General features: G+C 42.5%; 1 protein-coding gene across 5 annotated transcripts in view; it reads left to right on the top strand.

Moving 5' to 3' along the window:
• Positions 1-18,007, top strand: part of ALOX5 (arachidonate 5-lipoxygenase) — a 48,644-nt gene that overhangs the window by 30,118 nt on the left and 519 nt on the right. For all 5 annotated transcript variants that reach the window (XM_030487813.1, XM_030487815.1, XM_030487818.1 and 2 more), the window contains 8 exons: positions 11,663-11,836; positions 12,307-12,469; positions 12,888-13,037; positions 15,532-15,692; positions 16,090-16,266; positions 16,704-16,845; positions 17,131-17,318; positions 17,774-17,915. In XM_030487813.1, the coding sequence (XP_030343673.1) occupies positions 11,663-11,836; positions 12,307-12,469; positions 12,888-13,037; positions 15,532-15,692; positions 16,090-16,266; positions 16,704-16,845; positions 17,131-17,318; positions 17,774-17,915 (1,297 nt within the window). The remainder of the gene's footprint in view (positions 1-11,662; positions 11,837-12,306; positions 12,470-12,887; positions 13,038-15,531; positions 15,693-16,089; positions 16,267-16,703; positions 16,846-17,130; positions 17,319-17,773; positions 17,916-18,007) is intronic.

Genomic DNA, 18,007 nt, shown 5'->3' with positions numbered 1-18,007 from the left:
TTTTCCAGAAAAGTCTCATTAGCCTCTGGCTTTACCATTATTTTCCTGCTCTTTCCTGACATGCTCCCTGCAGGATGAACTATGTCATTCATCTCGGATCCCCAAATCCAAGCTGCTGTTGTGTTCATTTGGTAACTATAAGACAAAAGTGCTGGCGATGAATGTCACCAGGCAAGACTCTTGGGCAGGTTCAGCCAGAGATCCCATTGCAATTAGATAGGCACTTTCTGGTACAGGCTATAGCCTCTTTTCTTTCCAAACCTCCTAGCTGCAGATGGATTATTAGTTGCTGCTAATGGTATATTCACCTCCTTAGACTTATCTATGGATAGATCTCTCTTGCAGGTGTTGCTCCTGAAGTGTCTTTTCCTTTGCATAAATGGCAGACCTTGTGATTTCTTCTTTCCTTTTTGCTTTCTTAATTGGAAACAACATTCAAAAACAGAAAACCATAAGAAAAAGCAATTAGTGCTCCCTCATTTCACCAGTGTTTTCAGGCAGTAATGACACCAAGTTCTCTGGGAGAAAGTGAAAAGTAGGATTTGATGTGGTAAGAGATGCTCTGGAACTCCTGGGGGTCTTCTTGATGCTCTCAGGGTATTCACCCTTACTCATATTTCTCATCCAAGGCTGGGCTCAGTGAGACAACACACAGGAAACCACCACGGTTTGGGTTTGAAGTCTTTATTCTCAGTAATGATCGGTGTATCTGCTCTCGCCTACCATGGTTGTCTTTCACATATGGCTAAACAAACACACACTCTTTTAGAAGCTCATGTGTCGACTAGAGTGGTCTTGATCTGCCTGTGGCAGACAAAGATCTCTGCCCAATCTTGTCACACTGCCAAGTCAGAGCAGTTGCATGAGGACTGGAACTAAAGATTGACTTCTTAGGCCAGGGGTATATGTGGTGGTTGGGACCAGACCTGTGTCTGACACGATATTCTCCAAGACTCAGTGATAGCTTGATATATACAGTTGCTCGGTGATTTTTGTGGAGCACAAGGATGCAATACATGGCTCACATTCACAAAATGCACCACAAAATGTGTCCTTCTTGGAAGCTTGGAACCCGTGTTTAATGTCTCCTAGATTTTCACAAGTTCTGTGGTTTGGACTTGAAATGCAATAGAAATGACACATGTAGTGTTGGCTCCTGAGCAGAACTCTTTACTCATGTACTGGCAGAACAGGGTTGTTTCATCTGCCAAAGGGTGTTAAGCATTCAGTACCCACTAAGAACTAGGGGAAGCTGAAATTTGGTAAATTCTGCATATAAGGACTGTGGAAAATTCCTACAGAGCCTAAGAGGACCCCTGCTGACACAATTCTACTGAAACTCTGACAACACCCAGTCACCTACAAAGCAGGAATTAGGCCCTACAGTGATTGGTCTATTCTATTGAGATGTTGAACATCCTAGACAAATATTGGCCTTTTAAATGAGTCTTCAGTTCAGTTGCTCCTGTAATTAGTCCTCTTCTCTACCCAGAAGCTGGGTGGTGGTGTCTGGCACACAAAAACTGGATTAATGACCTGTGGTACGACAAAGCTTGGCAAATCAGCTGTTCTAGACAGAGAGTTTGTGGTGGTCTTGGGCACAGTTTGAGAGAGCTGTCTGGAGAGGTTGGAGAAAACAGCCTGTGGGGAGGGAATAGAAAAAGGCTGTGGGAAAGTTAAATGCCCAGAGAAGGAGGAATAGCACCACAGAGATTGAACCCTGTCAGTAGTATTGAGGAAAGAACAGTGGTAAGGGTCTCCAGAACCAGTCTTTCTAGGCTGCAACCTGCAGTTGGTCTGCAGGCTCAGAGGATTGTTCTCTGAACTGGGAACATCCCTCAGGCCCTCTAAGAAGTCACTATTGTCCAAGGAGTGTGGGGTAGATCGGAGGAGGTGGGGAGAAGGATAGCTTTGGAAGTGATCATTCTCTCTAAAATCATGAGCTGGGAACTTTAGAGCAAACATTGATTACTCAAGTATCAAAGCCTTGATTGCAACATTTACAAATGCACCAAGTCTGATTTTTAACAAGAACTACATGCAAGAATGACTTCCCTGAGTAACACGTTACCCTGAAATACATACCTGTTTTCTTCCAACACTGGAGTGTGTGCAGAACCTGAACTTAGCTCGGGGCTGCTTTGGGTGGCAGTATCATTACTCAGATTGGCATTACATTGGTGCCTCTTGGATCAACGCCTGTTGAAGGCAGTGGGTAGGCTCGCTTTCCCACAAAGGCTGGATCAGATGATCTTTCAAGATCCCTTTCAGTCTGGCCTGTTGTATGATTTTGTGATCTTTTCCTTTCATTCAAAGTGTAGAGTTTCACTCAGACCCTAATAGCTGTTTATACCTTGCCCAAATGCATCCGGAATAGGTGAAGGAGTTTGTCGTGAACTCTATTGCCATGAGCTCTACATCCCATCTGCCCCTGCACCAAAGAACAAGGAGCAGATAGCTGTCAAAAGCTTTATTATGTCAGCTTTCTTTAACAAGAAGGTTGTGGAAGTCTTGGAGAAGGACAATTACTGCTGTTACCATGGTTACAAGAATTTCCTTGATGGAGATACCAGCATACCTGCCATGCAGTAAGCTGTGAAAATTATCCCTGTTAAGCTTATAGCTGTCTAAAAAGACCAGTACTTCCGAACTCTTTTAGACGTGCTTGTAAGTGCAGAGAAGCTGAGGAGAATTATACTGCTTTTCCGTGATATAGTACTTTTACTTTGCCATACCTATGGCAATGTTGCTTTTCAGGTAGAACAACCCACAACTTTTGCACCAAATGAAGAAAACCAAAGATCGCCATAGAAAACTCATTCCATTGAGCAAAAGTATACAAATGGTATTGCTGAGAATAGACACAGGTAAGATTATAGGTCTTGTCATGGTTGACCATGAGATTAATTTAATTTGAAGTTTATTTCACCCTGGAGAGGGAGAGGAGGGTGACAGCTTTGGCAAGATGCAGTTTGAAGCATGGGACATTAAGGATTGCTCAACAATACTGGTGCAAGTTTCTGCCAGATTATCTTCATCAATCCAAGCTTCCTCCATCAGTCTATCCAGGGTGCAAGTTGGGCCAACAGTTTGTTGCATAAGTGCATGAATTCAGTGAGGATTTTGGAAGACTGCTTTACTTCAAAATATCTAAGGCTATGCCTGTACACTCAGACCCCATGATGAAATAGAACTGTCTAATTTGGGCACAGTTCTGTGCTCATAAATATGTTCTTAGACATAGCTCATGTTGCATCAACCAGGAACACAGGCAGAGCAAATAGACACTGACTGCACTTGGTGATGGCAGTATATCCTGAGAGTTTTACCAACACAGTCTTGTGGCGGTTTTTTCCAAACTCTTCTCTCTGGAAAGATCTAGTGAAATCTAGATCTTTGGATGCAGAGGGAGAGAAAAAAATCAATGTATTCTGCTTAAAGGTAAATACCCTCTAATGCGACCTGAAATAACTTCTTTAGTTTCTTTCCGGTAGTATGAAACTCTCCAGATAGCCAGGGGGGTGTAGGATATTCAAGCCACTGCTGTGTAGAACCAATCCTGACCTTCTGGCCACCAGTTTGTTATTCAGATGAAGAACGTGTTTCTTGTGGTAGATTTTTCAGTATCTGGCCTTGTTTGGGGAATAAGCCGAGCAGTGGAACTCAGGAGTATTTTCTTCAGCAGTCTTCGCTGTGGGAACCAGAGGGGAAAATCTGCATATTGTTAGAAGACATCTGGTTAAATAAGCATCAGAACTTGCTATAGCAGCTTGTATAGGTAGACTACAGCTGAAGTTTTCACTCTGAGTACCATAGTGAATTACTCTACCAAAGCTCAATGAAAACTACTTCTGTCTGAATGTTGCCTCTACTTTGGGATGGGAGCCGTGTCTGATACCTCTATACTTGAAAGATCTATGACTACTGCAATGGAAAGCGGTGAAAAGAAAAACAGCTATGATTTAAAGGGATTTAATTAAAAGGCAGAGGGCCTGTTGAAGGGGTGAAGTCATCAAGGGAAATGTTATGTTAAACCAGAAGAGCGGCAGTTCAAATGTCCCAGTGGTGCTTCACAGTGGTGTTTGGAAATTGGAAGAGTGAAAGGGATGTTTAGATAGGTCAAATTCTGCTCCATTATGCTGGTATAAACCTGGAAATCAATAGCCGACTCATTTAAACTTCTGTAACTATTATGTCACCTTGAGACAGTAGGATAAGAGTTGTGCAGGGCTGTTTTCCTCTGCAATCAGGCTCAGCTGCAGCCATCAATGGTTGGTCCTTTTCTTTGCCTTCCTGTCTTAGATCTGTAGCGGGTACAGGGCACAAAGCCCAGACTCAATTCCTCTGAAACTGTGGGACATAGTAGCCACCAACTTGGAGCATGATGAGACAAAGCGTACGTCCATGGAGGCATTGGTAGAGGACCTGGAAAACTGCAGTAGGACCCTGAGTATGGAAATTGCTATACTTGGCTAGTCTCTTAGCAGCATCACTGTAGCAATGGCCACTTGATGCAGTTCTGGTCATTTGTGGCATTGTAGCAACCAGTCAAGAGGCTGTGCTAGGGCTATACAGGTGCAGAGTTACAGAGCTTACAGTTTTAAGATAAATGTAGCCATGAAAATTATGTGTTCATTCCTCCTACAGAGGAGCAGATCCCTGCAGCTGAGGAGCTCCACTAACTAGAGAGCTAATCCTTTCCTTCATTCCAAGGATACTGCTTGTGATCCTTTCTTTTATCAGCCAAACACCGAGCCAGCAGTGTAAAATTCCTTGTGCTATGAAAAGCTAGGTTTGGGGAATTTAGACAGCAGCATGCCACTATCCGTCTGACTTACAGCTTCTAGAGTGACAGTAACAGTGACCAAACAGGCCATCTAATGCATTAAAAACTACATATGTCTATTGGGTTTGGCTGAGATGGAGTTAATTTTCCCCATAGCACAATTTACCTGACCGATAAATTCTCTATTCCTTGATGCAGGCAGGGTCTTGGTAAACTTCACCGGTTGTGCCCCATGATTGTACCCCGTTGTGTTCAGGGTATCTCTCCTTCAAGGGAAGGCTCGGGTCTCTCTCTGTGTTCATAACGTCTTCTATAGTGGGACCTTGGCTCCTAGGTGGTGAAATCTGATTTCATTCATCCCATTTACCTTGTGCATTGCATAGTCAGAGGAATAGAAATCTGTCTCAGCAACATTACTCACCTAGGTCTTCAAGATTTCCACTTGAACTAACACCACTTTCAGCTCCTTGGTTGAATTCTCATTCATTACAGAACCTATTAAATATGAGACTCCTACGATGGTGGCAAAGGATTGTGAGAGCATGATGTCACCAACCTGACACTTGCAATAGCCTGCAACGGCCCTACAGAGATAGAGGCGTGAGTCCTTTCCCAGACTCTGCTCCAATTCCTGCATTACAGAGCACGCTCATGCATCCATCTGTTCTCATATCTGGGAGTGTTTTGATTCTCCTCTTCACAGAGGAGCTTCTTGGTCTTCGGAGGGGCCTAGGCATTTCCTGTAATTACTCACAGAGCTCACTCAGAGCACGCAAACATGCCTGGGGTGGTTTCTGCTGCCTGGTGGTCACTGCTGCAGCCCCTTCATTCGGGAGTTGTAAGATATTTTAATCAGTAGAGGTTAGCCTCCAATACTAGAAATGTTTAACCTGCCTTTAACTCAATCAGGGTTCTCTCTAAAGTTAATCCAGGCTTTTGGCTACCTCCATTCACCAGTCCACAGCAGAGGTTCCTGGGAACAAGTGTTGTCAATCATAGAAAGGCTATCTATGCTTCAGCAGTTAATCAAGCCAAAGGAGGCTCAGTAGGACTGAGCACAGATGATGGGACAACACTGAGAATTCGAGACTTTATCTCCTTTCAGAATTTATCTGCCTTATCACTAGAAGTACTTAAACCTTGCAGTCAAAATCGTGTCAAGGGCCAGTAGCTAGAGATTCAGGTAAGAAGTAGGACTGGTGGTAGATTTATCATCAGTGCCAACTGTATAACTCAGCCTGGCTGGATCTTTAAAGATTATGCTGGCAGTGTAACAAGCAACAATTCTTTGTGCTGTAGAGATGGTCAAGTCAAACTACAATAGTTGCTTATGGCTTCATTATTTATAAATGCACATTTTAATGGGAGAAGACAGTTTCAGAGGCATCAGGAGAATCAGGAAAAGTCCTTGGACAGCTGGAAAAGAAATAGGATGGGAAAAGTCACATGTCTGTGGCTTTTCTGTGAGACTTCTTCATGGTTTTGTTTATTCCTTTTGCTGTGGTTTGACCTGAGTAAATTCACCAGCAAAAAAGTGCATGTAAAAATGGGTTTCCTGTGAGTAACATGATCAATATTAGTAACAAATGACATTTCCACAGCACATCTTCTGAGGCCAATAACAGTTTGGAATATATTTTGGAGGTGTATTTTTGTTTCTTCCTAATGCCAAGTTAAACCATCAAACTGTTCTTCAGCCATTCCTTTAAAGTCTGTTGGGTTTTACTAAGGTTGTTGAAGGAAGAGCTTCGCCCTTCATTGCCATAACAGGTAAGATTCAAATTGTGTCCTTTTCTCCACAAAGATGGTGGCATCTTGCTGCTACTGGTGGTTGATGTTCAGGCTCTCTTACAGGATAACTCCTTGTGTGAGATGGTGTCAATCAGAATGAACCGTATGACCAAGACGGCCCTTCATGACCTACAGCAGGAGAACATACTGCCGCTAAAAGAAACCATGCACTACTTGCCCTCGGCTACCACCACACTGGTGAGAGCAGCACTGGTGCCCTCTGCTGCTGCTACATTAGGATCATCAACTGAAGCATTTTCTAGAACTATTTCTTGTCCTTTGCTAACATTATAGATCTTTACTGCCTGGTAAAGGGAATGCACTGGCATCTCACTACAGTATTTCTAAGAGAGCGTGTGTAAGCATGCGGGTAGAATTTTCTTCTTTGATAGAGTTTTACTGCTGACAGCACTGAGATCGCCCTTCTTTACATCTCAGCAAGTCATGGAGTTGTCCCTAGTGATGCCTGCTGGTCTGCTTTCACTTGGAATGTGCTCTGATCTCAGATTCAGAGTTTCCAGCAGCTTATATTTTCTCTTAGATATGTCTGATGTTCCCCCGGTACAGTGATTTTTCCAGTTATAATCACACAGACATGGCTTATTTTTCTATAATTAATGGACTTTCCTGATCATATCAGAACTGTATCATAGATTTTCCTTTCCCTGGGGCCTGCCAGGCCGAGGTTGAAAATCACTTATTATACCACGGAGAGGTCTTTTTGCAGATGATGAGGGCACTACTGATAATTTTGCTATTACTCATTCTCATGTTAATCAAGAGCGATTCTCCTGAACTGAAGTTCTGCATATTTATACCAGTGTGGTGGAGGAAGGAGCCCGTTCTCATGCAAAGGTTTTCTTTGCCATATTACCTGGTGTCTGGATTTGTCGTGTCTTGAACTGGGATCCCAGGCAACGTACAAGAGGATCCTTCTAGGCAGACAGAAGAATGAGATTGTTATCTTTGCAGTCTTCCTGCTGCCGAGTCCTTCCCTGAGTAAGGAAATTGCCATGTAGCTGTAACTGTTTGCATTAAGTGTTTTGTGGTAATGACTGGTGGCTACTCTGCCGTTTGCGCATTTCAAGGAGCTGAAGAATTTACACAAAAGCCATACACAACTGTTTTCAATGAACAATTTGTCCCTACTAACTTCAGTTAACACAGAAAAGTTAATGTTTGTTAAGCTATACTAGGCAATTCAGTGCACAGGAAATGTATATTGTTTCCTGTTAGCCCCTTTAAACATCGTGTACAGCAGCACAAAAAAGGGTGCCAGCCACAGAGTCACTGCAGAACACAGAGCTCCCAAGTGGAAATCATTTCCCTGCACAGGATAGACTCCAGCCTCAGCAACATCATGGGGAATTTGGCCAGTCAATTCTACAGGATAGAGATCTGGTGTCCCTTGTAGGTATGTGTCATGGTTTAAGCCCAGCCGGTAACTCGGAAACACGCAGCCACTCCCTCTCTCCCCCGCTCCCAGAGGAATGGGGAGGAGAATCAAAAGAATGTAACTCCCATGAGTTAAGAACAGTCCAGTAACTAAGGTATAATACAAAAACACTACTGCTGCCACCAATAATAATACTGATAAGGGAGAGGATACAATTGCTCACCACCCTCGAATCGATACCCAGCCTGACCTGAGCATCGATCTGGGCTGTCTGGGTAACTCTCCCTCAGTTTATAGACTCAGCATGGTGTGCTGTGGAATGGAATACTCTTTTGGCCAGTTTGGGTCAGGTGTCCTGTCTCTGCTTCCTCCTAGCTTCCCCTCCTCCCTGGCAGAGCATGAGACTGAGAAAGTCCTTGGTCGGAGTAAACATTACCTAGCAACAACTAATAATATCGGTGTTATCAGCATTGTTCCCAGGCTGAAAGTCAAAAACACAGCACTGCACCAGCTACTAAGAAGGAGAAAAAATGACTGCTGTAGCTGAACCCAGGACAATATGCCAGAAGTCATCATTTAAAGTTTAAACTGCTAACATATGGTAAATTTCAGCATTATTTTCTAAGGCATGTTCACGAAACCGAGTCCTGCAGAGTTGCCTGCTTGAGGCAGTCTTGACCCTGAAAAAGGTTTTTGCTTGTCCCCATCTGTGCTTTTCATGGAAAAGACCTCCTTAAACCTGAATGCTGGATATGGAAAGCAGACACAGAGAGTTGTCTGCAGCAGAGTGCCTCTGGCCTTAAAAAAGAAGCCCTGAACTGAAAGACAGCATGTAAGGCTGCTGCGGTGAGACGAGCACAGCTCCACATCACCTACCACATGCTGTGTGTGACACCCACTGTCAGCCCAGAGCTTGATACCGCTGCGACAGCACTAGTTCCAGAGCAATCCGTGGCTTTCCATGCTGAGGGATAATCATGTGGTTCTTCATGCTAAGAGCAGGCAGCGGTTAGTTTCTGATTCTGATTACTTCTCCATAATTGCATGAGCCAGCCATGAGTCCAGCAGAGAGGTATCTCTCTCAAGGAACAGCCCAGAACTTGGCCAAATCACACCCCAGCAGCGGGATGGGGGTAAGTGTCACTTTTTCTCTCTTCTCTCCAGAGGGAGTTCGAGGTTGCCATGCTTGCAGCAGTGCCTTCTCGTGTTGATGTGCAGGACTATGACTCTGCTTACTTTGGGAGCAAGGCCCCACAAGAGGAGTCTTTCAGCCATATTTACGACATGGTTCTAGGGTTAGACCCTGATCTGCCATAGGCTGCTGGCAATGTTTTGGACCCTGGCCATCCCCCCCAAGTCCAGCCGTTAGAAGGGAACAATCTTTTTTTTCCAAGCAAGACAAACAGGGACAGATGGTTTATGAGTTTGAAGCAAAAAGAGGAATAGGTAGGAGCCCAGCCGCTTTCAAGGAGACGGGAGTGTATGGTGATACTGGCCTTAATTGGCAATAAAACAGCAAAGATGGAAAAGCAAAATGTTGGACCTCTGCAAATCCCTTATTCCTGGCAAATGAAAACCCCAGCCTGGCCAGTACTGGCCAGGAGAGGGTACTGAAATCTCACAACACTCAGAGGAGCCTGAACACCTGACACAATCCGTGGTGGGACTGAACAGCAAAAGGCCATCCTCTCTCCTGCATCCTCCCTTTCTGATCAGAAAGCAGCAGCAGTTGTTCATTTCTCAAAATAACACAGTATCAGTTAACACAGAGGATTCACCCAGTGCTCTTTTGGTTGTTCTTATTTTGCCACAGGGCACCTGACACCCTTTCAATGGTTTGTTTAATAATGACACTGTTCTAAATGCTGTTCCACGCTATTTCTCCTCTGGCAAACAGAACACATCAGTTCTCCTAGGATGGAACCCATAGACTACCTCCACCTCCCATAGACTACCTCCTCTGTACTGCAAGGATTTCTGTTCTGTTCACTTCTAAAAAGCATTTTTAATGTTAACAGATGGGTGCATGACCTTTGGGAATAAAACTGGGTGATTTTTTTTTTTTCCTGAAGCGTACTGTGAGAAGAGTGTTGGGGTGTTGTGTGTTGAAAAATTTTTTGTGGATTAGGGTGAAAACTGGAAGACATGTACTACAGGTTTCCTGCTCAGCCTTTGGGAAGTTGGGGTGGGTGCTCTGCCCATGATGATGGTGTTATAGTTGGGGACAGCTGATAAAGTTTCCCCTTCACTTCTATATCTTCCGGGACATGGACCTTTTGGATGCCCTACTGTACACAATGGTGGTTCTGCAGCTGGTTCAGGATGGGCCCCACCACCCGTGCAGGCAGCTGGGGGCAGCAATCTCAGGAGCTCAGCTGAGCTCAGACATCATCTTTGAAATTTGATAGCCTTCACTTTGGTGCTTCCCATCACCATGTATAAACTGTGACTGACTTTTCTCATTTCCTGACTTTTTCTGTCTGGCTTGGGGGAGCATCTGTTCTTTCTTAATGCTGACCATAGTCTAGAGCTAAGCATCTTGGCTTGTTTCAGAGATGATGGGGTATACCAGCAACATAGTGCTTTACTGCTGGTGAAGTCACAGTTCAGGTCACAGGAAGGCTGCTGTCAGGTTAACTTCCTTGCCCTTTTTGGAGACGAAACAAGCAATTTACCACGTATTGCAAATGACTAAAGAACTTCAACGACTTCATCCTTTCCAGCTGAGTTATGTTTTGGGTCTTCTAAGTTCATGCATTAATATTTAACCAAGGTTTTTGAGCTAGCTGGTCAAATGTCATTTCTGTGATCTGAAAACTAATGATGTGGTTTGCATCTTATCTCTAGTACTAGTTGTATAACACATTGCAAACATAAATATTGTTACACAAGTTCTTGAATGCTGAACTTATTGCTAAACCTTAATTCCTGCTGATCATGGTAGATCCTTTGTCATGTTCAAATGTGCTCCTCATGTAGAGGATTAGTATCTCTCTACATAAAGTCACAGAAAAAGGAACTATACAGCTTAATGCCATGCCTACACAATTGTCACTCTACTTGTAGGGGATTGGTTTCCTTTCGGAGAAGAAGTGGGAAGCATATTATTTCATTTAAGATTTTACTTTCCATAAACTAATATTAATTAAACCTATCATTCTGTTGAGCTCTGTTCAGGGTGCCTTTGTATTTCACGGATCTTCACATCTTCTATGGATCTTCAACTAGTTTCTAGAAACATCAGAAAGGAGACTGCAGGTTGCTGCAGGGGTCTGTGGTTTGGGGAGGATCTGTGTTTTGGGGAGAATCTGTGACCATGCAAATGCTGTAGACAGTACAGTTTGTCTGGCTGAAATATCAGACTGGGACAAGCTGAGTGTATTCCTCAAAATCTGAATGTGTGACTTGGATACAATTGCATAATTTTGTTCCAGAAATGGTGGTGGAGTGCCTAGGAAGAACTTGGAGTGACGCCCTTTTTCAGTCAGAAAAAGAACTCACAAGGAGTTCATCCCTTGTTTGTTCATTCTTATCTTGAGCTGATTAATAAGTAATCTCATATCTCAGAAGGAATAGGAAGGCACTATTGGCTAATTTCATCCGCGTGCTTTGGATTCACAGCATATAAATAAGGATGGATTTACAGGTCCAACATCAGGCTCTTCTGACACCTGACTTCTCTTCCTCAGCCCACCATGGAGCTCCTGGGAATGACCACTATTTTCTTGCTGATCTGCGTCTCATGCCTTCTGCTTGTCACCACATGGAGAAACAGGAAGCAGCCTCCTGGTCCCATCGCACTCCCCCTTGCTGGAAACATGCTCCAGCTGAACCCAAAGAACTTGCCTGAAAGCTTGAAGAAGGTAAGGCACTGTCTCCTTCTTTCCTAAGTTGTCTCCACTGCATATAAAACAAAGTCCAGTCCAGACTGTCTCAGTTTAATTCACAAGCTTACTTTGCATTGACCATGTCAGACTCAAGCAGAAACAAAAGTTTTCCGAGAAATACATGCTTCTGAAGTCTATATATTCCAATAATCTGATATCTAAGTGTATATAGTGCAAGTCTAAAGCAATATCTTTGCAATAACCCTACTAATGATGAGTCCTGTGCTGACTTCATGGCAGAACTGCAATTTGAAGTGGCTTTGCAATTAAGCCGCTGATGCTATTGCTATATTCACTACACTCCTCCCGTGCCCAGCTCCTCTTATTCAGTACAAGGCTGCAGTGACTCTCCACTGATATACTCATCCAATTTCCAGAGGTCTGGAGACCAGGAGATTTTAGGGACAACTTTCATATGTTGTTCTTTGTGTTCCTCTTTCCTACAGCTTAGCGAGAAGTATGGTCCTGTCTTCACAATACGTTTAGGCCCACGAAAGATTGTGGTGCTGTATGGCTATGATGTTGTGAAAGAAGCTCTGATTGATCAGGCAGATGACTTCAGTGGAAGAGGCAAGCTGCCAATACTTGAAAGACACTTCAAAGGCTCAGGTATGTCCCCCGTAACTTTAGCATACAAAGCTGATGCTTTCAGTGCTTCAGCAACAGAGTTCAGAGGGCAGTGGTGGAGGGAATGGTGGATTTCATTTACTGCTTTTAGAAGTAAAAGACTAAGAGCCCAACTCATTACTTGGACTCCTGAGTAAAGTGGTTACTTTCTTATCTACATCCTAATGTAGCTTGTCTTACTCTGGCAATAAACTGAGTTTTACTCCAAGTGCTGTGACAGATAGATCAAATTTGTCACCTCCACAACTGCAGAGAAGTTACATTTCTGGGCAGACAGCAATTGCAATATAACTCCACACAGGAGTATCTTTGCATTTTGAGTACTTACTGTATAGCTCCCATTCAGGGGGGAAAGAAATCAAACCTGTTTCCTCATGGAGATCTATTTTTCCTTCATCAGGTGTTGCGACCAGCAATGGGGAGACCTGGAAGCAGCTCCGACGATTTGCACTCACCACCCTGAGGGATTTTGGGATGGGGAAGAGGAGCATTGAAGAGCGAATCCAGGAGGAAGCTCACTTTCTGGTGGAGAGGATCAGGAACACACATGGTAGGACTGGACTTGTGCTTACTTGGACACCCTGCATATCTGCAGTGAGACAATGAGAGTGCAGGGCTGTTTCACCAAATCTATGACCCAAGAAGTGGGCCTATGGCTGCTGTTTCTGCTCTCTGCTCCAATAGCAAAGTTACCACTGCTGGGAGTGGGTCAATCAAAGACACTGTGACAGTACGGAGGGATAAATATAGGAGGCTGGTGTTAGAAAGCATCTTTTAACCTGTTTTGCTTGAGGAATAAGATCGGAAGTGGCAAAGGGAATGGCTTGGCCCCAAAGCCAAGAGTTTGGTGGAATTCAGCCATGGAGACTCATTCATAGAACACATTAAGAACATGTCAACGAAGTTTAAGTTGACAAGGAGGTATTCTTTATTGCATCTCTGGGAGACACAGGGGACATCTCCTGCTAATGTGAGTTCCGTTTATGCATCAAACAGACCATGATTATATTGTTGCTTACATATTCATTAGTTTTCCGAGAATAATTTTAAATAATTCCACACCCATTTTTGCATGCCCAGAACAACGTGGTAGTGGTCTTTGGTTGTCATTTAACTTCTTCAAACAATCTTCATCACTTTGCCGTTCCTTGAACTCTTGTTCTGGAAGTCTTTGAAGCATGCACAGTAGATGAATGCTTACACCAACTCAATTAGTTCGGTAACACTACTGACATAAAAGACTGGTTTTTCCTTGTCTTTCTACTTAGCAGGTAACTTCGCTACAGCACCTCCTGAACATCTGCTAGTTTCAGATACTCTTTATCTACAGTCCTGTTTTGCTTACAATAAATTTTGTACAAAGGTCATAAGGTTCTAAAACTATGTCAGCTACAACTATTTATTTTATAGAAAGATCCTTATTATGTTCTTTTGGTTGGGCTCTTTAGGTTTGGAAAGTTTTGTTGTTATGTACAAAGCCACCAAGCCCAAAGTTACTTAAAATTGAATTTTCTTATTTACAAAGGATTATATTTCATTTTGTACTTCCTTGTCTCAAGACAAGGCTGGGGACTGCCACGTAACGAAGCATCATGCACTTCCTTGCCTTCTCTCCTGCAGTTCTAAGTGAGTGAATCTTGAAGAAATGGGTGTCCAGAGAAGTAATTTACAGATATTTGGGTCTGAGTCCAGTCCATCTGCACATGAGACAGTAACTTCCAGTATTGGTGGGAATGGGCAATGGGAACAGAGGCTATAAGCTGCTTTTGAGGGCAAGACATAAGGTAATCAATCACCTTGGTTTTAACCTATACATGCATTTTCTGGTAGCATATAAGACAATGTCACTTCTTAGTACTTCTCCGGAGAGTAGCACAGTAGCAGCCTGAACCACAGGCTTCCTTTCCATGACCAGTTTTCAATGAGTGCTTATTCTGCAGGGATGGGGGGAAGAAAATGGATCTAAAAGGATGCTGAAGCATCACTGTTTTCCACGAGCCACTAGAAAATTCAGCCTGGCTTCACAGATAAACATTCCTGCTGCAAATCAGAGAAAATACTCTCACCTGCATTGCTCTTACCCTTTTACTAGCACAGCAATGCTGTACTTCCTAGACACTACTGCAAACCTCCACCTCTGGCTTACTTTGTTATGGCATCTTTTACTGTGTACTAAAAGGCTTTGCAAGCAAGATATATCAAGTGTAAAAGTATAAAACCATTATTTACACTCAATGCAAAAAATAAATAGCTAGGACTAGTTATCTGCTAGGCTCAGCATTAGTATAGTCACCACCTCTGAGGAGACATCTGCTGAGTCTTCAATGGCTAGAGAGTCATTAGACAGGCAGAGAAGAGTTGGTGCCATTGCTCCTGGGAACAGGTTGATCTTCAATACTGCCAGTTTCTGACTCCTTGTTTTTCTTTTAGGATTGGATTCCTTTTCATGTTGTTGTTTCTCCTCTAGAGACCTTGAAATGCACCCTATCACTGTCTGAAACTGTAACTTTCCTTTCCTTCCTGAGTCTAATCTTGCTTTTTTCTCACACTGTAGTTCTCTTAGAAGCTTATGCAGCTGTGCTATCAAAACTGGACTTTGATCACAAGCATTCGAATCCCTAGGAGAGGGTTATACATTTGAGTTTACACTAATAGGGTTCATAAACAGGGTGTAGTAACCTAGGACGTGGCTCAGGCAAAGTCCTTCTGGTTTCATTGGGTTTTGGAGGGAATCTTTAGCCCATCTCTAGTAAATGGCCTGTAAATTCAGATGACGCAAGACAGCCTTGTGTCATCTGAAAAGAAACCAAGGCCCCCAGACCAATGTTCTCCTGAGAACAGGGCAAAAGAGATACTCAAACAATTCAGACAGGGAAATTAGTTCACTTCAAGTAGAGAAGAAAAAATTGAGTAAGCCCTTCACCATGCTTTCAAAGGACTGCAAAACTCTAGGTCTCAAGACGATGCAAAGCTTTCTGTAGTGTCAGAGGAGGAGATGATGCTTGAAACACTGAAAGCAAGATACCTTTTTATTGTTGTTGCAGAGGAACCCTTCAACCCTGGCATATTCCTGATCCATGCTGTCTCCAACATCATCTGCTCCATTGTCTTTGGGGATAGGTTTGACTATGAGGACAAGAAATTTTTAACTTTAATTAATTTGCTAGATGAAAACAGGAAGTACCAGAACGCTATACAAACACAGGTGTGTACAGTTACATTGAATACGTTTGAAAATGATGATAATATTTTATTAATGAATACTTATTCATGTTATTAATTGTAACTGGAGTGGATTTTCCTAAATTTGGATAAATTTTCTGAAAGCCAAAGTGGCAGTTAAACAACCAATTCCTGTTGTTCCTTCTTACCTTATGGAACTGCCGTTGTATGTCCAAAGAAGGATATAATTGCAGAAGTTGCTCAACTGAAGTCTATCCTTGACTATAGTGAAACCATAAAGTAAAAGGCATTAAAATCCAGTTGAATAATAACTCTTCCAAAAAAATTGAATTCCCTCAGTTTCATAGCCAACACTTAGGGAACATTTTATTGTATCCACATTAATCAGAATGTGTTTTTCCATCATTTTGTTTTTACAGCTATACAATTTCTTCCCAACCCTCATGGAATTTTTACCTGGGCCTCATCAAAAAATGATAAAAAATAATGAAGAAGTTGATAAATTTATTTCAGAAATCATAGCACAGCACCAGAAAACCCGGGATCCTACTTGTCCTCGAGATTTCATTGATGCTTTTCTTAACAAAATGGACCAGGTAATGTAAGAGCTAGAGATTTGTTGGCTTATAAGAAAACCACCTCTTGAATCCCAGCTTCTTTTCAGTTGTGGCAGGGCACTGGGCTTTTGCAAATACAAAGGTGAACAAGCTTTTCTTGCCACATCAACTTCATTCTATCCTCTCCACTTTCTAATCTAGGATTTTTAAACACAGAGTTAACAGCTCTAGCCAAAGTTAGGAAAACTAAAGACCAATCTGGTTGATGGAATTCAATGTTCCTCCCATACTTAAAAAAGTTCATACTATTATTTAGGAAAAGTACCATCAATGCTAGTGTTCTGGAAAGTGAAGGTAGTATTTGAGAAAGGACATTAGATGTGTTTAAAAACATACATTATGGGTACAGGACTTTCCTTTTTAAACAAACTGCTTAGATTTGTCATTTGAAAACGTTCTGCCAAATCTTCCTCCAGGAGAAAGGGAATGGTCACTCAGAATTCACCGTTGAGAGCCTGAGCAGCAGCACACTCGACTTGTTCCTTGCAGGAACAGCGACTACCAGCACCACCCTGCAATATGGACTTCTGATTCTCCAGAAATACCCAGAGATACAAGGTAATAGAAAAGGAAATAAATAAAAACTTTAGCAGGTCATGAGATCAGATTGGACAATTCCTGCCACTAGCACATGTGGCAATGGTTCCCTGACTAAGGAAACCTGCATTTGCAGTGTAGACATGTGTATTAGTCTAAGTTCTACTCACAGAAAAGAGATACTAGCACTAAGTGCATTCCTATATTCTTGGTGCACTAAAAGCAAGTTTTTCCGTAAATTTGGGGAGGGGTTTAGGCAAACAGATGTGGGACTTGACCATTCAACACTTACTTATTTCCTAACAGAGAAAGTTCAGAAGGAGATTGATGGTGTGATTGGCCGAGACCGAAGGCCCTGCATGGCAGATCGGAGCCAGATGCCCTACACAGATGCTGTGATCCATGAAATCCAGAGATTTATCGATTTCATTCCACTTAATGTCCCACATACCGTGATCAAAGACACCAAGTTCAGAAACTATTTTATTCCAAAGGTCTGAGAGAATTCATAATTTTTGAAATCAATGATGTGTTCTATTCACTGTATTCTATTTTCAAAAACACTGAAACGTGATCCAGAATTGGAATGATTTTGTTTGGAGGGGGATTCTGGAAGTTATTGAGGCTAATGTCTTGTACCTGAAAAAAGGAAAAAAAAGAAGAAAGGACTTTTCACCCTCTGTGTGAAGAGGGAGATGTCTTTCTATTTTTTTTTTCATGTATATATAAGATAAATTGTAGTTTATTTTAAAGAAATACTAAATACTCTAATCAGACTCACCATTATAATTCACAAAATCCTCCACGTTTGCCATTTTTATTCATTAAATGCTCAGCTTAAACTGGTTAAACTTTGACTACCCTTCTACTCAGCTCTGGGATATTTCAGTGCTGCTTTGCCTTAACATGTCTCCAGTTTAACTTTTTTCCCCTCTCCTTGTTAATTCAGGACACAATGATATTTCCTTTGCTGACACCCATCCTACATGATAGCAAAGAATTTCCAAATCCAGAAAAATTTGACCCAGGACATTTCCTGAATGCAAACGGTACATTTAAAAAGAGTGACTTCTTCATGCCCTTCTCTGCAGGTAAGATCTCCTTCCATTTCCGATCCTAGACTATCCTCTCCTAGGACCTCTTTGAAGATTTTAGTGGCTCATCATTTCACGGACTCATCCAC

The sequence above is a fragment of the Strigops habroptila genome, chromosome 5 (genome assembly GCF_004027225.2).
Source record: "Strigops habroptila isolate Jane chromosome 5, bStrHab1.2.pri, whole genome shotgun sequence".
NCBI lineage: Eukaryota > Metazoa > Chordata > Aves > Psittaciformes > Psittacidae > Strigops > Strigops habroptila.
Note: the sequence above shows the minus strand (reverse complement) of the source record. Positions and strands in the feature narration are given on the sequence as shown.